This window comes from Montipora foliosa, chromosome 2 (assembly GCF_036669935.1).
Source record: "Montipora foliosa isolate CH-2021 chromosome 2, ASM3666993v2, whole genome shotgun sequence".
Classification (NCBI taxonomy): Eukaryota; Metazoa; Cnidaria; class Anthozoa; order Scleractinia; family Acroporidae; genus Montipora; species Montipora foliosa.
The window spans coordinates 39,643,512-39,667,277 of NC_090870.1; the positions used below are offsets into that span (position 1 = coordinate 39,643,512).

Below are 23,766 nucleotides of genomic sequence, written 5' to 3' on the forward strand. Positions count from 1 at the left end.
ACCAGCTGACTTGAAGTGTCAATTTAAATAGGTTTATTTAGTTAACCTTTCGGTTTCTTTTTTTTTAACTTGACAGTTACATCGATGACTACAATTAATTATTACGAACGAGAATTTATTGTTACGTTGGTCCTTGCTGCTACTATTGACAATTAATTATGTATGTTGTTAGGTTGAGACCCCAAGATGAGTTGTTAATCGAAAAGGGTAAACTCGTTTGACCAGGCAGTTAAAACGTCCTTGGAATTTCATTTGGGCCCTCCGGGAATAATGCCATTGGAGATGGTTCTCTTTCATCTCTTGACTGGAAATTAGATGATCGATTTAAATAATTTGATCGATAATGAACGGAAGGCCCTTTGGTGAATATCCTTTAAAGTGCACCTAAACTTAAACATTTTCATCTACAGTACTAATCATTTCCCCACCAAAAGCAAACATGTTATACCATTCTTACCTTTGTGCCGGGCAAGAAGTGCAAAGTTATCAAAACTAGATGTAATTTGGACCCACGACCGTGATGTGAGAGGCACGGGTTTATTCTCGATTGTACGTCACAAACTGCTTTGCAGTAAGGAAGACCTTAGACAGCAATGACCAGAACCAGGTTGCTGACCAGCGATTTTCGATAAAGCAATAGTTTGCTGGGGCTGCTCAGTCTCGCGAAACCTAGTTGTGGTCATTGTTATTTAAGGTTTTTTGTGCAGTAATTTCTTTGAAAAACAGGAATACAAAGCATTTTGTGAAATAACTTCGAGAATAGACTCACGCCTCTCACATCAAGGTCAAGGGTCCAAATTACTTCTAGTTGTGTCAAGTTTACGTGGCTTGCACGGCACAGAAAAAGCGAAATTCTGGGTAACAATGGTGACATCTGTTTGCTTTGGATGGGGAGATTTATATCAGGAAAGAGAAATATTTAAGTTTTGGTGCACTTTAAGAGGCTGAAAAGGTCCATTTAGTTTTCTTCAGGAACAAATAAAGACATCGAACTAAAATAAAGCACTTGAGTTGTCAGTTGTCATCAGTTGTTTGTTTCTTGATGGCGCTTGGGGACGCAAGCTACCATCACGGATCGTTTCGCTGCTTTAACAGCATCCTTTCCCAGTTTAAAACTGCATTTCCGTTTGGCATCGAAAAGCAAACGTTTCTCCTTGCCAACTGCTCGCTGAATGAACAGAATTGTAGAAAACCAAGTTGCCCCGGGCAAGTTGCTCGGTTGATTTGAAGTACCTGCGCAACTTGACCCTGGGCGGTTAGCACCTGGTCAACACCTGTGAAATAGAAGAAGTACAATGCCAACTGTTCAAGTTTTTATAGGAGATTAAGTAGAATTTCACTGTCGGGGTCTTTGTTAACCCTTCAACCCGGAAAAAGGGACCAAAAACATGGGTACTGTCAAAATAAATCACCTCTATTCTACCAGAAACTAATGTTTATAATATATCTCTATCAGAGACTGGATCAGTATGCAGGTTGTTTTTCAGTTTCTCCTTCCCTTGATTCGTTCACGCTTTAGCGCCTTCGGTCTCAAAAGTTAAGAAGAGTATAACTGGTGTTGAAAAGCCCATTGGCTGTCAATAAGCGTATCAATTTTTCATTTGACATAAGTCTTAGCAGGCCTAAATTTCCTCAATTTTTTCAACATTTTCAAGTAACTGTTTCACTGTTGTTGAAATTAACCTTCAAAATATAGGAGAGACAAAGTTTCGTATTCTGGGACCATAAAATGGGCTGAATATACAATGGACTCCAGAGCATGTGTGACATAACCGATACGCTTGTCGCATCGCTCCCGCCACCCCCGGACCGCCACCATTCATTAGGAAAAATGACCTCAAGTCCGGCGAATGTTCTATTTAGCAGCAGAGATATCCGGGTCGAAAGATCAGATTCACTGAATGTTACTACCCACTAGCATAGAAAGAATCTCGCCATCATACGATAAACAAGGTAAATATACTTCAATTTTCTTTTCTTTTTGCAATGAAAGTACACCGAGTGGTGTGCGCCTAGACCTAACTTGACCGAGGCAGACTGAGCAAACAATGGCGTCATCATCTCTAGCTGAAACACTAGCAATCGAGCATAAAATTATTTCCACTTCATGAAAAGAGTGTTAAACAAAATGCAATCAAGAAACGAGTACGAGGCAATTGTCTTCAAGTTCCCAATGTAATGAATGTGTGAGGGTTAACAGACCTTTCATAAGAATTCATTGACCATGCCGTATTTTTGCGAGTTCAACAGATCCTGGCTCCTTCAAAGCTAACTTGCTCCGAGTTCAGTTTTCTTTATCGCTGACACAAATTGAAAATAACACAGTTAACTGTACAGATTTAAAAGGGAATTTCTTCTCAGTGAACGGAAAGTCTGATAACTATCACTCTGGAACGCAAAAAGTCTTGCAACCTGAATAATGACTTGTTCAATCAAGTGAATGTGAAATTAGCATAGGCCACGAAGGGTATTTGATACGTGACTTTAGGGACGGCAAGTAGTTCTTGATACATCAGCAAAAGTTCTGTAAATACAAAATCGCTTTCAAATTGCTGGTCGAAAAAAAAATCGAGCCATCGCAACGAAACACAAAGTCTTGCACCTCGGATATTCGTCCTCAGTTTTGTCCATATACTCTTTACTTGACGGAAAACAGTCGTTCAAAGGATACATTACATACATTTATATAGAGAGAGCTACTGCTAATTTTGACCAATGAACTTAATCATGGAAAAGGAATGGAAATTCCAATTTTTTTAAGTCTCGTAAAAAGGTTACCAATTTTCTCAATAAAAAGCACGTCATTTATGATCAGTGATCACATCAATTACTAGACGGAAAAGATGTTCTATTTTTAATACATTTCACGGTGTCCATATTTAGTTAATTGGGAACTAAATGTTTGAAGCAAAATTTGAAAATATTTACGTATCGACGAGTGCTTGCATCCTCCATACAACACCAAATTGTGTGATCGTTGTCAAAGAAATGTACCTAAATTTACAGGCAAAGATTACAGAAGCCACCGTATTTTGTTCGTAAAAATATGATTTTGTGGTGTTCTTGCTGCCTTCTTCGTCGTTCTTGCTTAATAGTAAGTAACCGGCATTATCTTCCCTCAAAGGCGACACTGTAGTGAGTTGACATGAGGGACAAGCAACTGTTGGCAGTGATTTTTGTGGGTAAGTGATAGCTCTTTTTTTTACTTTTAGGAATAAGTTAGAGCTGTACCCAGACGTTTTTTTTAAATTTTTTTTGATAGCGAAATACAGTTTAAGCCTGCCTGAATTGATCTACTCAAAGACTGAAACTTTCAAATTATCCGAGGCCAGTGTCTTTAAAATGTATGAAAATTCGTCAAGAAATGTCATACGTTTGGTGGAGATTCTCCGATCGGTTTTTTCTAAACCTGCCACCGAGTTCTTCAATGGCTGCGTAACTTTAGCCTGTGGCTAAGATAATATCATGCAGCTTCAATCAGTGCAAAGACCAGTAAATGAAGATTTCCCTATGCTAAAGAGAACGTCATGTTAACTAGTCTTTCCAACTGTCAAGTCCGACCTACCGACTCGATTAAGGCTATTTGCGAAATAAGCACGATCCGGTTGTTCTGATTAGCGGCTCTTTAAATGTGTTCTCATAGAAAGAAAACGCTTTGAAACTGAAAAAGATACAGAGGGATTTATAGCAACTTAAAAGCATCAGAAAAGTTTCAAGACCCCGGAGGCCCGTTTCTCGAGCTCGAGGGTACAGAAAACGTTTTGGAATCGGAAAGTAGTTTGTGAAACTGCCATCTACTTGTTTTGTAAAGGTAATCCTTTAACATGTTTTCAGGATAAAAAAAAGCGGGAAAATTGTGAGCACGTGAGATTTCTCCGTTGTTGATATACGGAGGGAAATGTGCCATCCGAAAAAAATCCGGAAAGTTTCGGAACTTTCGTGAAACGGACTCCAGGAGCCCATTTCTCGAAAGTCCCGAGACTTTAAGGGCCATTTTCGGGTGTCACAATTCCTTTTATTTCTCAAGTACGGAGAGGATTTAAGTCCTTAAACTTCATAGTATTTTTCTTTTTGTTTCCTAGAAAACATGTTAAAAGATCGGCTTTCCAAAACAAGTGGTTAGCAGTTCCACAAATGGTTTTTCGGGCCACAAAAGTTTTCTGGACTTTCAAGAAACGGGCTCGATAATGACAGCTTTGAATACCTGAATACGCTGCCATGAGCAAAAGTAGCATGTTTTTGTAGAGAGCAAACTGATCTGATATTAAAATCTCTTTTGTTTTCATTTTAGTGATGGTATCGAAAACCTTAGCAAAAAGCATAAGGAGCCATAAAGACAACACAAAAGCGAGGCACAATCACCAGGAAGGAGATCGCCGACATGCCTCGGTATATCCTGGTTATCCTGTTGCAACAAATGCTGCTCCTAATGCCAAGACAATGGAACAAGTACAACCAGGTTCGATAAGTCCAGCAGTGTCCGGAATTCCTTCAGAGCCAAATGTGACCACAAGAGCAGTACCCGCACCAGTTCCAGGATCCACAACAGTTGCACAAGCACCGGCAGCAGGGCCTACATCTGCTCCAGCACCTATGCCTGCTCCAGCTCCTGCTCCAGCTCCATCTCCAACTCCAGCTCCAGTTCCAGTTCCAGCTCCAGCTCCAGCTCCAGTTCCAGCTCCAGCTCCAGCTCCAGCTCCAGCTCCAGCTCCAGCTCCAGCTCCTGCTCCAGTTCCAGCTCCAGCTCCTGCTCCAGTTCCAGTTCCAGCTCCCACCAACGTACCACCTGCTCCAAACACTATCACAGTAACACCAGCAGTACCCCCAGCACCAGCTTCGGGAGCCACCATACCCCAACCAGCACCAAATGTCACTACAGTTGCATCTACACCAGCTCCGGTCCTGGCTCCAAACGTCACCACAGTCGCTCCAGCCCCTGTAACAGTTCCTGGAGCTGTAACAGTACCACCAGCACCAAACGCAACCTCACTGGCACCGGCCCCCACTCTGGCACCTAATGTCACTACAGCAGCTCCATCATCTGCACCAGTTCCAGGAGGCACCCAAGTACCGCCAACACCCAACGTGACTACAGCTGCTCCAGCACCAGCTCCTGCTCAGAACGTCACCACAGTTGCCCCGGCACCTACAACAATTCCATCAGTCACACTAGCACCACCTGCACCAAATGTCACTACAGGTCCCGCATTGGCTCCAAATGCCACCACCGTTCCACCAGCCAGTGGTGCTCCAGCCACAAATGCACCAGTGGCAACAGCAGCTCCTGTTACAGCTATCGTAACTTCACCAACGGCTGTCACTGAGGCACCTAATAGCGCAGTAACGGCCCCTCCAGCAAGTAAGTTAAAGAATATAAGTATTAAGTTTCCTCGGCCATAGTATAATCTATTTTTCGATCGATGACAGCAATTTCCTTGAGAACATTTCATGAGGAAGACAATTGCTCTATATGTGGAGTTTGAAGGTCGGTACATCTTTTTCTGTCCTTTGCACATCAGCAACGCAAAAACGTACATATTTCCAAGAGAAAGGTCCAAGCGAAAATATGAACACAATGCAGAGTTTTGCATTTGTTTTGCTTTTTAACACCATTCCTTCAAATACAGATCATAGATAGTTCGAATATTTTGTAGCATTTGAATGAAGTAGACTGCGAGCAGTCTCTCTCTGTTTTTCTCTATAATCTGTGGAACAAATGCGATATGCAAGAGGCAGCAACGAAGCCGCTAGCTGTCAGTTTCGTGGGTGGTAAGACGATCTCATGCACTCTAGAAAGAAATGGAGTAATGTTCGAAAGGATTCGTACTCAGTTTTGACAAGATTAAGCGGGGGCTAAAACACTGTTTTGTATTTTCTAGCAACTGTACCTGCCACCAGTCCAGTTCAACCAACCGCCCCTCCAGTAGCTTACAAGGAATCCAAAAAGATGACAAATACCAAAGAATACAAGGACAAGACGCAAGTGAACAGACGAAACAAGAATGATCACAAATCGGAGAAAAACAAAAATGATAAATATAAAGAGGAAGAAGAAGATGCCCAGGAAAAATCGAATAAAAAGAAAATTGATTTTACTGAAAAGGAAAAATACGATGAATGCAAGAGAAGAAGAGCAGACAAAAAGAACAAGAGAAATAACAAAATGTTAAAATCAGGACTAAATAAGGTATCAGATAAGAACTCATTGATTGGAATGTTTATATTGTGCTAACGATCGAGAATAAAGGTAAAATCGATCTTAATATATTCAGTTTTCTGAATACATGTACTATTCCTTCTTAAAGCGACCATACTAACAAGATGAATTCAAACTGAATCCTTCAGATGTTGGAGTGGATGTTGTTAACCATTTCGCTCTTAAGCCGGGTGTTTCCAAAAAACAAGTAAAATTGTCTGGCGTTAGGCAGAGTGAAATCTATGTATCCCTCGGGTGTTTCGGAGCCAAAGGGTTAATTTAAATAAAATGTTCTATTTGCCAGGCAAAGGGTCCCTATTTTCTGTTTCATATAAATTTTTCTTCCTTCCAAGTTAAAAAATGAGACACCCTTAGTGACCTTCTCCTGTCAGGCCAATATTGTCTCACCCAGAGATGTCTCTGCATTGCCAGTAGAGCGGTTTTGAATTGAGTGTCGAAAGTAATTAGCGAATTGCTTTGGTTTTGCACTACTTCACGCAGTAATTGGTTCAAAGTTGTCGCGCCATTTTTTCAACCAGTCAGAAGTGAACCAAAACCATTCGTGGCTCGCGCGTTTTGTGTCGGCTGCGTGTAACTGCTTCGACTTTTGATTGGTTTACTGGATTGTCTCCGTCCTTTTTGATTGGCCAAAGTAATGACTTTGGATTTGGTTTTACGACACTCGATTAAAACCCGCTCTAAATCAATGCAAATGATATCATAATATCATGACGTCATCATACCAAGTCACAGCCCGTAGACCCCATTGCCAGGATGAAAGACAAAAGACCAAAACCGAAGGGCGCTCTTATCTGATGACCCGACAAATGGGCTCCAACTAATCGGTTTCCACCTGTAAAAAGCTGTTAAATAGAGTGGCTTTTTTATCACTAAAATTCCAAAACTCTCATCAAATGTTTTGCATACACATGCAAACGTTTTGATGAGAGTGTTGTGACAAATGTAGCAAAAAGTGAGATCGCGTTCTAAGTTTAGTCACAGTACTTCGTTGGAGAACAGAAAGAAGAGGAAAAAATGGACTCAAATTCGTTTCCAGGGCTTTTTTCCGCCCAGAGTAGGGCGTACTACTCTCGGATGAGAAAGGCCCTGGGAACGAGGTTGAAATGGTACTGCCTCGGTTTCATGGACTTTGTATCCACCATTCCAGGACTAAGTGCAAATATAAACACAATTTTACTCTTGTAATAACTTATGATTATTTCCTTTGAATATTCATTAAACAGTTCACACTGTCCAGGGTGGTGATGTTTACCCATGTAATTTTATTAGTGTTACTATCATATGAAAATGTAAATATAAGAAAAATCAGGCCATACCTTTTCCTTTTTCTACAACAAAATGTTATGGTTATGATTTGTCGGTAAAAAAACAGCAAAGTTTAATTGCGGCGATAAGGGACTTATGCCTTTGCCGCTCACATGACTGATCCTGTCATGGAAAGAAGCATATTCACAAGCTTCAAGAAATTTTTTAAGGCCGACAATAACGACTGTACTCAATTTTATGTAAGCGCAATTTTAAATTATCAGTTGCAGGGGTTCCCGTCTAATTTGACGCACTTTTCAGAGACATAGCGTAACTGAGGTATAAAATACGAGTCTCAAGGCTTCTTTTTGTTACGAGAACCTTTAACCTCAGCTCAAATGCTTATATTTCTTAGGATCCGTCCTTTGTCCATTTCTCTTCCAAATCCAGAAAAGGAAAGAAGTTCAGTATTACTTTTGATGAATTTGCGGGAAAAGGTACCAAACCGAGCATGGAGATCGCGCAAATCGGATAAATCCGCATGCCAATGCAGCTCAGGATTATCAAACACGTGAAGTAACGTCTTCCATATTATACGGACTATACGCTTTTCAACACTAGAGCATTTTTACATGTGCCAAGCAAGGTCCAAAATTGAAAAAAAAAATAGGACAAAGTGCTACTAATGGACTGTGCGCCACAGCGTGGAGGCTCACGATTAAGACCGGGATTTCGGGCCGCATGTGTCTTATACCAGTCCCATAATCACTAATTTCAGATACCCCGACCTCGACAAGAAAGTGAGGGAGAGGTAATTGGGACTACATATGACAAGACTCCACTTCCACCAGTTTCTCAGTTCCCTTCTCAGATATAGACAGGTTTTAGAAATATTTATTTTGCAAACTTTTTGCATTGTGTCATCCATGTGGTAAGCACGTCTTAGATTATTAGGGACCTTTAGATCGGAGAACGAGGACGACTGCGAGCACGAGGTTTCGGTAATGACATGAATGCGCAAGACAAGACCAAAACGATTACTTTCAGACAGACAAAGAAAACAGATTTCGGGAGCTCAACAGGGACCTGATAGGAGCTCTGTGGCACGTGGGAGATATATTTAGTAACAGCGATGAAAAGTATGACTACTGGAAGGCCCTATTTGAGTCAATTGTCGATTAACATGCACCCATGAGAAAGAAAAGAGTAAGAGAGAAGGATATTCCATATATGACGGCAGAGCGGAAGCAAGCAATAAGCAACAAGAGAAAGTACGCAGTTCACTTTGCAAAGAACCGGACTGTTAGGAATTTGGAATTGAAGAAGAAATTTAGGAATATCGCTACGCAGGAAAGCAGAAAGGCAATAAAAAGCTTTGTGGCATAAGAAATCAGAAGAGCTCAAATCTAGACCAAATGAGTTCTTTAATGCCTTCAGACAGTTTATTAGCACTAAAACAAAAGACTCTAATTCGATATGCTTACAATCTGATGGAGGCATACTAGAAAAAATAAAAATAAATAAATAAATAAAATAAATATTGCTAGTGCTAATCACCCTTACTTGCAGTCGAGGACTGAATTGCGAAGGGCGCGGCTCACGACATCGGGCTGAAAGCATACAAAGGCGCCTCTGGCTGCCGCTATACAGCCCATGTTTGATGTCGGAGCACAGCACCACAGCTAGATGTTAATTAGCTGTGAGTCGATTTTGATGAGGGAGGAAAACCGGAGTACCCGGAGAAAAACCCTCGAGTCAGGTTGAGATCGACTGAAACTCAGCCCACATGCTGGCTGAGGCCAGAATTGAACCCCGGCTCGCAGTGGTGGGAGGCCCGCTAGATAACCACTAAGCCACCCTGACACCCAGGACCAAACCGTGGTGGCTGAAAGACTGGCTAGTTACTTTACTGATACTGCTGCAAGAATTGGAGGGGAACATGTTAGTGGACTGACAGAGAGAGACCACAACAATCACAGTAGCGTCATGGAGATAATTAAGAAAAGACGACCATTTCGATTTTGAAATCTTAAGGAAAGAGCAGGTACATGATGCCCTTAAAAGCAACAATCCCAAGAAAAGCTGTGGCTGGGACCCAGGAGTACCTCCGAAGCTTCTCAAGAAGGCAAGAAGGTAGCCAGCGGAGTAACGCCGTCTCTAACAAGCCTCTACAATAATTTCATTAAACTGAGCCAGTGGCCTACTGCCTGGAAGAAGGGAGAATGGACTCCGGTTTTCAAAAAGGGAGACCGTTATGAAGAAAAGAATCACAACTCTCGTCTGCGTAGACAAAATATTTGAACACTTACTCAGTAAGCAGATAGTCGGTCACTTCGACTCAACCATGTACCAAAGAATGGCGGCCTACACAGAAGACAGCATAGTTGTGAAACAACTCTGCTAACATTACTCGAGGAGTGGAAGCAGGCTGTGGATAGAAAAAAGATCGTAACAATTCTATCAACCGACACGAGTAAGGCGTTCTATTCCTTATGCCATTCTCTCACTATAAAGAAACTAGATGCTTATGGATTCGGTAGCAGCTCGTTGGATTTCATTAGATCTTTCTTCGATAAGAAGCTCAACAGAGTGAAGATTAACGACTACATAAGCGAATGGAAAACAGTGGAACGTGGCTGTTTCCAGGGTACGGCACTTGGGCCACTATTGTGGAATATGTTCCAAAACGACATGCAATATCATGTTAACGAGTCAAATCTGACAATGTACGCAGACGACCATCAACTGTATGCAACTGGAAAAACCCACGAGGCTGTCGATTCAGATCTGATGAGTAAAGGATGGCAAGCACTAGCGTGGTAGCAGAATAATTTTCTCCTTGCAAACCCAGAGGATTTCCAATCCCCATCCATCAACCAAGAAATATTGATCCCGCGAATAGTGACAAAGCTCTGAACATTGACAACCAGGAAATCAAGAAAACGAAACAAATGAAGCTTCTAGGCGACTGCATCGACGAAAATCTTAACTTTTCAGGTCATACTAGTGACCTGTGCACTAGAACTAGACAAAAAGTAGGAGTACTGGTGCGTTTGCGCAATCTAATTTCATGTAATGCCAAGTTAACATTGTACAAGAGTGCCATATTACCACATCTAACTTATTGCCAGTAGTTACAGGAACGCGCACTACGGCCAATATATAAATCAAAAACGGAAACGTATGAAGAACTCCTCGCTCGTGCGAGGCTACCCACTCTATATAACAGACGTCTACAAGATACTGCTACCCTGATGTATAAGGTTAAAAACAATCTTGCCCCAATCTGCCTATCACGGCTATTCAAAACTAAGAACTCTCAATACTTTCTCAGAAACTGGGACTTCTAAATACCTCGTTTTAACACTACAGGTTAAGGCAAACATACAACACACCTTATTCCAAAATAGCCGCCATTTAAATATTCTTTTCTTTTTATACAAATAAGCCCTTGATGCCTCATTCTTAAGCTTAAAATTCAAAAGAATATTTTATCTTGAACAAGGCAACAAGGGCCAATTTGTATCCGCATAAATCAGCGGCCATTTTGGAATAACGTGTATAAGATATCAGGGTCCATATATCTGGTCCAAACTCCGTAAAAAATTAAGGGCATTACCAACCCTTGCGATATTTAAGACCAGAATAAGAAACCTCGACCTTTCAGACCTCATTGACAACAATAGCAGTTGCTGCAAACTATGTAAATCGTGAACAGAATAATTTTATATCATTTCATAAATTCATAGTATCTATATTTTTTATTCATTTATTTTTGTACACTAGTTAATACGTATTGACTTAAGTTAGGTGTCCCCAATTAGCCAATCTTTAGTTAAATACATTGACACCTTAATAAAGTTTTCATTAATTCATTCATTCATGAGGTTTGGAGGCCGAATCAGGCCGATATTTTTCGAATTGCGCATGCTCAGAACGGCAAACTAGTACTCGTACTCGTTCTCCTCCTCCGATCTAGAGCGACTTTCAATTGAGTGTCGTAAAACCAAAACCAAAGTTATTACTTTGGCCAATCAAAAAGGACGGAGACAATCTGGTAAACCGATCAAAACTCGAAGTAATTACACGTAGCCGACACAAAGCGCGGGAAAATGTACACGCGCGAGCCACGATTGGTTTTGCTTTCACTTCTGATTGGTTGAAAAAGCGGCCCGAAAACTTTGAACCAATAACTGAGTGAATTGATGCAAAACCAAAGTAATTCACGAATTACTTTCGACACTCAATTGAAAACCGCTCTATGGTACATAAGGCATTGATTTTTATAAGTGATGATCGTCTAATTTGACCGTGCGCGCTCAGATTCATAGGTGCTGCGCGAGTCAATTAACATTGAGTCTCAAATTTTCTTTTTTTCAAAGATTTTAGGTTGAACTCAATAAAAATGAGAAATCCAAAACGCGATTTCAAGGAAACCTTTGCTTTCCCAGTCGTATGTCAAGATAAGTACGCAAAAAATACACTTTGGTTCTGAAGGTGTCTAGACAAATTAAAGCAGGAAAAAGTTGCTAGCATGTAGAAACTAGATGTTGCAACCATACGATCTTCTTGTGTTCGCATTGTCATCTGACACGAAACGTCACTAAACGCATCAACAATTGCCTCGCCCCAATTGGCAACGGTAATCAATTCTAAAAAATCGTCTACGTTATTAACCGCGTTAGATGGCCATTTGCTCGTAAATTTTTGGTAAAACACAAGTACGAAAACTTACGGGCACTAGACGATTTTAAAACTTCGCAATTTCTGCTAAAGAAAATCAGGTATCAACGAGAATTTCGACATTTGTCTCATGAAGGTGGCTTTTATTCAATCACGTTTAAACTGATATATCTCTGACTTATTTCTTCTTCAAGTTATTTACAGTGTTTGCTCAAGTCCAAACACAAACAACAATGACATATGTGCATTTAATGACGGTTGTTTTGTCTGCGTCGTTCTTGGCTTTTGTTGGTAAGTTAATTAAAACGATTTTAAGTGTTGTACTGTCGAGAAACTATTTACCAAGCGCAACGTCACCTTTAAAAACAATATCAATACGACGACAATACTACCTGTGTAGTGAGTCCATCGTAGATGGCTCAAGATATTTGGTTACTTAAGCTAACAAAGCGTTTGAGTGACAAAAAAACAAGTATTTAGGCTGTTCTTACTTTATCGAGTCTATAACAGGTAATATGGCACGCCACGCGGGTAGAGTTTTTCGCACTGTAAACACAAGCTATTCTAATTAATTTGTTTTCACAGCGCCTGTTCAAACTTAAAGCTGCAGAAGATAGCCGAGAAAATTGGAAATCGTTGTCTTGGTGGAAAGACCTTTTCGTTTTGAATTTTTATATAGAATAGTCATATTATTATTTAAGGACGACGCGTTTTTCAAATTTTCATCTCTGTTTCCCGCGCTGCCGAGCTTTCAAATCCAAAGTAAAACATATAACGAGATGTTACGATCAGTGCACCTCATGACTTGCGATCCATTCCTCAACTTCGGATAGTTTTGAACAGAATATAGTTATTTTCTTCAAAACTAGACCCTCCGTGAGGGTACACTGGGTTGCCTGTGGTACGTGCACCGTTCCAGACAATTTTTTTCAAGTTGGGCGGTCATTAAGAAGTCATACCAGACGAGGCCCTTTGGCTCACAGGTCCTCACACGTTCGTACGACGAAACAGACCTGTCCTTGCGTAATATGTAGCTCTAACAGTGCACGATATTGTTTTGGTATTGTCTATCATTGTAGTGCCATGGTAGAAGTCTTGGGTAAATAGTCTGAGAAGACACGTGGTTACTAGCAAAGTACTGAACCCAGAAAGATTGAAGAAAATAAATGGGAAGTGAGAAACACTGGCTTCTGGGCTGACATGTTGATAAACTTCTTTTGACCACAAGTTTAAGCGTGCCCTCTGAGCATCTGACAGCTTTGTAATACCGAAGTTTCACTGAAGTTAAGCCCTGTTGGGCGGGGTTAGTGTTTGGATGGGAGACCAAAATAATATACCCCTCACGAAAGAGAAGCACCGGACCGAAAATACTATTAACGCTAACAAATGCGAACTCAGCAAGGTACAGATTTTGTTACCTTGCTTTATGCAAAAACAAATATTGATGCAAAAGTAAATAAAAATTGATACAAAGTTTTTAGAAAGAGCAGAAGGAAGTTTCCAGGACGATCGCTCGAGAATAACATATTTACGACATGAAAACAACATTTATTTTGAACCGTGAATATAGAATATAAAAAGTTACGATCAGCGACAAACATTTTGGGGGATTTTTGCAACGTTCAATTTTGTTATTGTACGTTTTGGGTGCACAAATAAATCGCAAAATCGAAAGTGACATCGCCGGAATTCAGCGGGCGCCGTGATGAAGTTACCGCGGCATGTTTACTCGCCTAACAGTGAAGTATCTGTGTCAAATGATGGCAAGATACCGGGTTTTTGTAAGTTTCTTTTTCTGTCAAGTGTTATAAAGTTTGACAATGAAATGAGCGAAGTCAAAACAAAGATCACAATCGCCCAAGTCTTGTTTATGCAAAGTCAAAATTTACTCTCCAAGACGCGTACGACGTTATTTATCCCCAGATAATTCTATCATTTTGGAAATAGCAGCTACTTTATTATTCAACTGCGTCACAATTCTTCACTGATTTTGGGGCTCATTTTGTTGAAACTCAAGCAGGCTTCCAACAGGCCTGTGAACCCTTCCAGCTTACAGAGCAATACTAAAAAACTTCTCCCATATCACATTTCAACCTTAAGCTCGAAAATTCAATACACAACATGATATTATAATTCACAAAGGCAGAAAATACCACAGAATCCTTTTCCAGCGAAAAATTTATTGAAACAAACAACATATTTGCTCTTAGAGGCGAAAACATATTCCTATTTCATTGCGTGCGTGAAGACAAGAAACTCAATCGTGTCAAATTACTTACTTATTTACTTCAGGTAAATACAGCTCACTTTGATTTCGTCTCGACGGGCGATAGATTGTTGTCGAAGTCCAGTACTCGTCGCTTTTGAGATTCCTGCCTAGTTTATCCAACTGACTTTCCATTATTGAGCTCCATAAGGGTATATTTTGTTTAAGGATCCACTAAAACGCCCTTCGCGTTACATGACTTTCGACGCCATTGCATGCTAAGTTAATGATTCTACTGTGTCCACCAGAGAAATCTACGCAGTTCCACTACCCTCTCTATCCTAAGAAAAAACGCGCATAAGGCTCTATACAAAAAGACACCACTTACCAGGGGAGTGACAGGCAAGACTTTTACCGACACGGAAAAAAATAAAACGAGATGCTTCCGTGAAGCATACACTGGGTTGCCTGTGGTACATGTTACAGGAAATCAGAAGGCACAACTGCTTTTCACCACAAGTTTAAGCGTGCCCTCTGAGCATCTGACAGCTACAATAGTTCGCTGAAATAAATCCCTAGGGGTTCGGCTGGGTTAGTATCTGGATGGGAGACCAAAAACAATATACCCCTCAAAACAGAAGCATTGGACCGAAAATTCTATTTTAACGCTAACAAATGCGGACCAAGCAAGGAACCGATTTTGTTAGCTTGCTTTATGCGAAACAAATATTGATGCAAAAGTAAATAAATAGTGGTACAAAGTTTTTGGGAAGAGCAGAAGGAAGTTTTCTGGACGGTCGATCGAGAATAAAATATTTTGCCATCAGCACTGACAACATTTATGACACGAAAACAACATTAATTTTTAACCCCGAATATAAAAAGTTACGATCACCGACAAACATTCTGGGAGATTTTTGCTATTGTAATTTTGGCTGCACAAGTAAAAGCGCAAAATCGAAAGTTACATCGGATTCAGAGGGCGCCGTGATGAAGTTACCGCGGTGTGTTTACTCGCGAAACAGTGTCAAATCATCATTTGACACAGATACCGGGTTTTTGTTTTTGTAAGTTTTCTTTTTCTTTCAAGTGTTATAAAGTTTGACAAGAAATGTGCGAATTCAACACAAAGATCACAATCGCCCAATTCTTCAGGTTGACAGTCAAAACTTTACTCTCCAAGACGAGGTTATTTATCGCCAGGTAATTTCATCGTTTTGGGGATAGCAGCTACTTTATTATTCATCAGTGACAGATTTTTTTTTGCCGATTTTGGGGGTCATTTTGTTGAAACTCAAGCAAGCTTCCAACAGACCTGTTTATTTTCGTTACACTATAGATCGTTTTCACTGTCACGCAATAAAAAAATCGAAAACCATCCAGTGGAAAAAGTCAAGACTTCGTGATGTTGTAGAAGATAAATGAAGAAGACACTTCTCCAAGTTTTAGGCCCGTGCGTTTCCCCAAACTTCAGATATTCGTCGAAATGTTTCGCAGAAATTTACAGAGCCCAGTATGAAAACGCCATGTTGGTGCACATCTTTTGTGCACCAATATGGCGGCCGGAAAATAGTGTCAACATCTGTTACTTACTTTGGCTATCTAGGCGAGTGAACATCTCTACTGAACAGACAGCTATTTACCTAAGCACTTTTCCTAATGCTTTAAATTCTAAAAAGGCTCAAAACCATGAGATAAATATACATTTCTCAATAAACTTGATTGTCGCCTCGTGTCACGCACCGCTATAACTCAGAAATTCAAAATGCTCTGGTTTCCAAACGAAGCACGCTATTGAGCTTTAAAATTGCAAATGGATACAAATTTACCGCCTCTTATGCCTGATGAGGATAAGAACTTTCGTGGCTCTTTAGTTTTGGATTTTAAAAAATGATGACGTCACGTGAAAACAATCTATACCTCAAAAATGCTCCCGTATCACATTTCATCACACGTATGCAAATTTGTTAGGCTCGAAAATTACACAACATGATATTAAAGTTCACAAAGGTTGGAAATATCTCGGCACAATCCTTTTCCAGCGAAAAATTAATCGAAACAAACAACATATTTACTATTAGAGGCAAAAATACCTTCCTATTTCAATTGCGTGCGTGCAAACAAGAGATGCAATTAAATAAATTTTCACATCAAAACCCTTTTCCACTCGGAACGCTGACCGTAAATAATGAAGCACAAGAGCGACAACAACTTTCATTCAAATAATTCTTCACTGTCACATTTCCAAATATTTTACACCTTTGCAGAGTTTAGCACAAAATACCGGTAAATGTAAATTGTCAGACAACTAAGATGCGACTTGAGTAAACACTGTGATGCATTCTTGTAGGCGTTCGATTCCTTCAATGTTAATTTGTTAAATCATAGTTAGTAACTATGGTTAAATCCATAAAAAAATTGCTATTTGATTTCCGTGTTTTATATAATACCAAGTTAGTAAAATATTAGAAACAAAGCTCACTTGATATCCAAAGGCGAAAAACGAAATTGTTGTCGAAGACCATTCCAGATATTTATTTTTCAGCGCTGTCTTGCTCATCCAATTGACGATCCATTCTTGAGCTCCATGAGGGTGTATTTTGTTTAAAGATCCACTAAAACGCCATTCACGTCAATGACTTATTAGTGAAATTTCCAATTGTTATACCGGAAGACTGTGCAGAGTTGAGAACAGGTAAATACAAATTTGACAAATAGCGAGACAACTGAGATAACAGATCCACTATATGGATTCCTTCTCTGTCTTTGTTGAACCCATACTGAGTTACCAGAGAACTGTTCATTTGGTTTGAGTGTTGTACAAAACACCACACTTGGCAAATTTTTAGGAAGACAGCTCACTTTGATTACAGCTCGACGGGCGACAGATTGTTGTCGAAGTCCATTACTCGTCGCTTCTAAAATTCGACCTCCTGTCTTGTTCAGTATCCAATTCGCTTGCTATTATTGAGCTTCATAAGGGTACATTTTGTTCAAAGATCCACTAAAACGCCATTCGCCTTACATGACTTTCGACGCCATTGCCGGTTAAGTTAATCGTTCTACTGTGTCCACCAGAGAAATCTACGCATTTCCCACTACCCTCTCGATCCTAAGAAAATACGCGTAGAAGGCTCCATGCACAAAGACACCACTTAGCAGGGGAGTGACAGGCAAGACTTTTACCGACACGGAAAAAAATAAAAAAAAAAAGAAAACGAAAAATAAAAAAACGACGAAATTAAAGACAGATTCCGACTGGGTTGGCAACCCAGTAAAAACGACGAAATCAACGCAGACCTCCACTGGTTTGCCATAGGCAACCCAGTAATTATTTTGACGGAAAGTCACGGTTTGCTAATGTTTTGCCCGGAGTCGTGCATGTGTATCATACGCGCGAGATATAGGTACAATTCGTATTCAACGGCCTCCGGTTAATTTAACGAAGTTAAATCAGTTGCGGTATTAAACGTGATAACTTCTGGGAATAGTCATTACCTGCTCTCTTCAATTGGAGCAATGACAAAAAGGATTGAAAGCCCGCAAAACGACAGCGGGTGCTACCCATCGTTTCAGACCAATTTGAGGTAGTTCGAGCCAATTAAAAAAAGTTGACTGACCAAATTTAGAAAAAACGCTTTTCTCCCCGCTCAATAAATGACGATTTTAGTTTTCGTAATCAAATGTAGGAATGACTCAGTGTTATAAGTAAAAGCCGGGATTTGTCCTGATTGCAAATGATCTTAATCATGCACCTTCCGACACCCGGAAAGCAAAATTTTAAAGAATACGTTGGACTGATGTTTGCGCCTACGTGGTCGATTTCTAGATCAATAAAAGCAAGAGAAAATTCGCTCTTCTTATTGTTTTCCTTTTCCCCAGATAATTTTCCAGCTAAAAGCAATCTTCGCACTCTTCAAGATGCACTTCAAGCAGTACATAAAATGAGCCAAAATGAAAAGCTATCCAGTGAAAAGGCATCTCTCAAAGACAGCAAGAGTGTTAGTGCGACCACCGTTCTGAGCAAATCACTTACCGTACAGTCTGTAAAGCCTGGTAAGTTACGTATATGTAAGGATTAAATTCACTCGCATTTTGACACTAGTTTTGACAAAAAGCGACGAGGCCAATTTTAAAAACTTTGAAAATACAAGTGAAAATTAATCCTTAATTGCACGAGGGCAAATTGTGATTCATTGTGATTACAATCATGTTTATCACATAAAGGGCAAGGTTATTGAGGGAAGCCCGTTCAATGCCACGACAAATGACAATAAACGTAACATGCTTTCATATTCAATAAATCGACGTTATCAACAGAAATAGAGTTTAATTTAATTAAACCGTATTTTACACTGTGAACAAAAAGCAGTTTAGCGAGTCAGAATGTGGACCAGGATTCTCTTGTAACTTCGCTTTGTCCTTATAAGCAACTGTTAACCAATCATGATCAAGTAATCATGACCTCTTGATTAAGAAAACAAAAGCCCTCTTTCTCAGCCAATCAGCATTCAGCCCCTATGTGATAATATAATGAAAGCATTACTTACAGTTTGATAACCAGTTAGGTTATGCTGAAATTTGCTCGAGCCGAAGGGCGATGGGTTAAGCCCTGTCCTCGTCGTCATAAGCACAAGCAACAAAAACAAACTCAGTAGGGTCTTCTCGATCGTTAGTACCTTTTGTTAGGACAAAACACAAATTAGGCCTTTCATTCCCGAGATCGACACGTTAATTCTCCTAACTAGTTTCATAGCTTTTTTGGGGGGGGTAGTCATGGGAATATGATGCTTCATCAAGGTCCCGTCTCTTAAGCTGATAATCATCTTCATTCTCAATACCTGTCTGACTGACATTTCATTGAAATTGGGAGGAGAATTTACATTTTGATCACTCCTGGGAAGTCAAAGGGTTAACGACAAGTCAATGAGTCTGCTCATGGTGATTGTGCTTGCGTCAAGCCTTGTGTCGCAAGATCTCTACTCCCCTCCGAGACGAAAAGTACGATATCAACTTATTGCTCGCGTGACAATGAGCAAACTATTAATACTATTACAGCAGTTTCATGGCCATTTTAACCAGAAATTTGCAAAAGGGAGAACTTTGAAAAGAAACTTTACACCTACAAATGGTTTTCATCCACATAACTTGCGCAGGTAGCTTAATTTGTTAGATTTATCTTGTTTGTTAGGTAGTTTATTGGGTCATATAAGAGAGTCATAAGAGTGTCCCCTCATTGCGGTCACCTCCCCTTCTCAAATAGTAGTCGCTCCTCGGAAGCATCCCCCTGAGAAGAGGGATTCCAAGCAAAACACTATTTCCTCTTTTTGATAGGAGAAAAAGCGAAAGTTTTTCAAAGTTCACCACCTCAACTATCACCATACCAAGATTCAACAACTCAACCACATAGTTCTGCCATAAAAGCGAAGTCAGCAGGCAACTTGATTAGCAAAACCAAAGACCTTATCCAAGGCCATCCTAGCCAACCCATTGAGTCTGTTGGTACTGCAGATGACAACATGAAGAGGGGCTTCTCAAAACGGGAGTCGTCACTGTGGCCAGTCAACAGCAATACCAGGGAAACTCTACCGCGACCACAACAGTATGACGATATGGGAGGTGAGAAAACAACAAAAACGTACGATATGTTAAAGCTGGCTTTAATGGAATTCGAAAGCCATGGGTTATGAATAACAATTAGAAGAAAATCCTAGCAGAACAAATGTCGCCCTGCACGAGTGAGTCTTTCCCTCGTATTTGGCCATTTACAACTAAAGCCCTATTCACACGGCATAAACTAACCTAGGCTCGACCGGGGTTCAAATTGACTCCGGTTAGTTATCGTTGTGTGAACTCTGCTAACCCTGGTTCGGCCTGGGTTAAATCTCCAGTGGTAGGTTCGACCTGGGTCGAACCTGAGTTGCGTTTGAAGAAGTGTCGTGTGAACGCAAACCAGGAGCGAACTCGGGTTAATTTTCATAGGCCATTTCCGAGTTCATGTCTGCCTCCTCTTCAAAGCGAGTCTAATTGCGAAGTTTTTCTTATGAAACTTAGTTTTCATTCATAAGTAAATTGGAACTAATTACCATCACAAAAACTTCGCACTTAGACTCGTTTTGAAGAGGAGGCGGACGTGAACTCGGAAATCACATATACGTTTACCAACCGAGCGTTGCGTATGCGTATTTCATGCCGCCATTTTTTCCGAATATATTCAACGCGTCGACTGTAGTTCGGGCAATATTCGAGATCTCTAGTTCAGATAGGTGGCGAGCCCATTTTTGGGCAGAAACTTGACTCTTTATTTATCCGCCTTCTTCTGCTTCTTGCGATTTGAGAAACAAAGCCACACTAACGCGAAAGCTTTCATTAAATAAGTTTGCCTCCAAATCTCCACCGTAATCCGCCATGTTGTCGCTAGTACTACATTCAAGATCCTGTTATGGAAACAAATGCGCATGCGTGTAAAAAAATACCCCGGTTCGCCTCAAGGTACGTGTTCACATCAGTTTTCTGCAATTCTCCTTGTGAACAAAATAGGGGAGGGGCGAACCCGCGTTAATTTGAACCCTGGTGAACCTAGGTTAGTTTATACTGTTTGAATAGGGCTCGAATCTTGCATTTTAGTCACGCGATAAGGGGCTATGTTTTCTGCCAAAAAAAAAAAAATGGTGTTAGAGAAAAGCTGAAACGTATTCTCGATTACAGTACCGGTAATTTTAATTCCAGAATACCAAATTATTCTAAATTTCAGAATACCAAAGCCCAGACAGCAATTCTAAAATGCACTGGTTAGTTTGGGCTTGAGGAACACCTGTTTCACCAAGAGTTGAGAACGGATAAATATGGTTAATTAAATTCACGGTAGCTTTTATTTTATTAAGTGGATACCGACAGACTTATGAAATCGAACAAAAGACACTCCACAAAAATATAAATTTTGATGAGAATAACACTAACCTAAATTACCGAATGACAATTTGGTTTTCTGAGTTGGCACGAAACCACTCAATTTGAAATAGTTGAGAAGTTCCATCCAAACCAAACTCATTTTCATTTAAGATGGCTGAACACGGTTTTTGATACCTATGTTTCATTTACCTTTTTCTCTAAAACCCTTGATTCTTTGGTCGTCAAAAACGGTAGTTAACAACACAAACTTTGGTTTTTTATGCCGTTGCCATGTCAACATGAATAAATATAAACAGGCCTTTAAAATCGGTTTTGTTTATTTGCAGAAAATCTGGGCGTTAGATTTTCTTTATAATTGGCATGCAACAAGCTTGTAACGATGCTCACAAGTTAAGACTATTTTAATAATAATTTGACAGAGAGATCTTTAATTATCCCTTGTTGAAGGTTCACTGGAATATCTAGAATTTCCTCTGTTGAAGTTCAAATGTTTTTCAATATTCCAGTTAGTTATTTCCTAGAGTATTTTCGTGCCCAATTTCGTTAAATTCTCACGTGTGGTTCTCGAGAAATAGACGTAATTCCGAGAAAGCTATTCCTCATTCAATCGCAATATTTTAACGTTCTATGCATGCGCTGAATTTAACTGGGTTCCTTCGATAACAAAGAAAAATCTGCAAATTGCGGAGTTCTTTGCATCGTTACCTTTCCTAACATACATTTCTCATAAAAGCCTAAAACCATCAAACACTTTGTTTAATTATGAGGAAAAATAGTACAGATAGCGGAAGCATTGAGCAAATAAAATGATTGCTGTATTGAAGCCATGTTTATTTTTTTGCAATCGTTGCGCGTGTGCTGCTTGGCGTTAGCAAGAGCGCGCGCGAAAAATGTGTTCGCCTTTTGAAGTAACTCAGAAATAGGCAATTTTTCGCATCTTCTATGTCATAATAACCAAACAAACTTGTTCTTCTTTTCAGGTGCCGTCAGAAATCCTCTTGAGGACGGAACCTACTTCACACCTGCCAAATCAACCGACAAATTTGAGTACTTCGCTGAACACTATTCACCAGACCCCTACGTCGCGGCTGCCCAGAGACAGGAATGGATGACAGTGAACACTGGTAACGGGGTCTCGCCAAACCCACGCCTTAGCCGAAAGTCCAAAAGACCAAAAGTCAAACAAGCAAGGATGAAACCTTCATGGTGAAGAAGGCGGCAATCAAACAGGCCTAGCTACGCTCAAGAAGAAGCATTAAGACAATTATCCCAAAGATTCATTTAAAATACAATTCAAAGAGTTGTTTTAATTGAGAATGGGAAAAATAAGTTTGCGGCTGTTTTGATTTGCATTAGGACACGTCGTTAAAAATCTCGCGTCATGCTTTCAACCAATCACAACTTTAAAAATACATACACCTTATTGACTGGTTTAACATATAATACCCGCGGATGTTTTGCGAGTTGCGTAGCATTTTTCCGAGCAACGAGCAAAATATTCTCACGTATTATATGTTAAACCATTCAATAAGAGATTTATTATTTCCACTATTACGCCATGTTCTAGTATTTTGGCTTCTTCCTGCACTGACTGAACAATTGTGTCGATTGCATAATTAGGCGCGTGCGAATGACGAAAACAACTCAGACGAAACCATTCAAATTTCCTTCATTTGACTGGATAAAAGAAATGACGAGTGACAACCGATGATAAGCTAAATTCCCCCGTTTCGTCCATATTTGCTCTCCTCTAAAGAGTTCAAATCGAGACACCACAGTGCATTACCGTCTCATATTTTGCTCTTTTTCTTGACCAAATATGGTAAAATGCCTTAATAGTGGAAAAATATATATTGTGATATGCACGCCTTTCCCGCGCTACTGTATACTGCATGTCTTTTCTTTGCGTTGCAATAGTTGGTTTATTGGATTGTCTTCATCTTCATCTAAAATAGTAACGGTAACTTCAGTTTTGGATTTTTAGCTCTCGGAGATTGACCCACCCTTTGATATGAAGCTGAACTGAAGAACAGCAATGTCTAAATCTCAACTCTTCTATGAATGGATAGCCTTCAAATAAAGGCTACCCACCCATCCGTTCACCCATCCCTTCAAGAGAAAATAACACATTGAATTTCGCGGCATCGAGTAGACAAGAATAGTCCTTGTGGTCTACTGTAGATGAAACTTACATAAAAAGTCGGCTTCATTGATAAATGTATCAAGCATAAAATCATAAAAGTTTGTGACTAAAATTAAAAATATAATATTTGGAACTTGTTTAGAGCAGAGTGGTGTCTGGGCAGACAAACATTGACTCATTTGATCGGTTGCTCAGGGAGAAATATGCCCAACACTCTCTTTCAATCGTGATTAGAAAAAACATTTACTATCCTCTTCACCAATCCAGTAGGATTGGTAAATTTGTGCCGCATCGTTTGTTCAATGCGAAAGCCACGTTCAGATGTGTCTGCCGCCACTGTGAAACAGTTATCAAATGATC

General features: G+C 40.0%; 2 protein-coding genes across 2 annotated transcripts; both read left to right on the forward strand.

Annotated features, from left to right (window-relative positions):
* The first annotated feature begins 1,833 nt into the window (after positions 1–1,833).
* LOC137990777 (skin secretory protein xP2-like) lies at positions 1,834–6,500 on the forward strand. Its single transcript, XM_068835886.1, has 4 exons — positions 1,834–1,953; positions 3,125–3,182; positions 4,292–5,359; positions 5,880–6,500. The coding sequence occupies exons 2-4, from the start codon at positions 3,146–3,148 to the stop codon at positions 6,230–6,232; spliced, it is 1,458 nt and encodes a 485-aa protein (XP_068691987.1). The 5' UTR covers positions 1,834–1,953; positions 3,125–3,145; the 3' UTR covers positions 6,233–6,500.
* Positions 6,501–12,100: 5,600 nt separating this feature from the next.
* LOC137993057 (uncharacterized) lies at positions 12,101–23,542 on the forward strand. The gene is made up of 5 exons (XM_068838712.1): positions 12,101–12,246; positions 12,340–12,436; positions 18,234–18,407; positions 19,686–19,970; positions 22,244–23,542. The coding sequence occupies exons 2-5, from the start codon at positions 12,379–12,381 to the stop codon at positions 22,471–22,473; spliced, it is 747 nt and encodes a 248-aa protein (XP_068694813.1). The 5' UTR covers positions 12,101–12,246; positions 12,340–12,378; the 3' UTR covers positions 22,474–23,542.
* Positions 23,543–23,766: the final 224 nt, after the last annotated feature.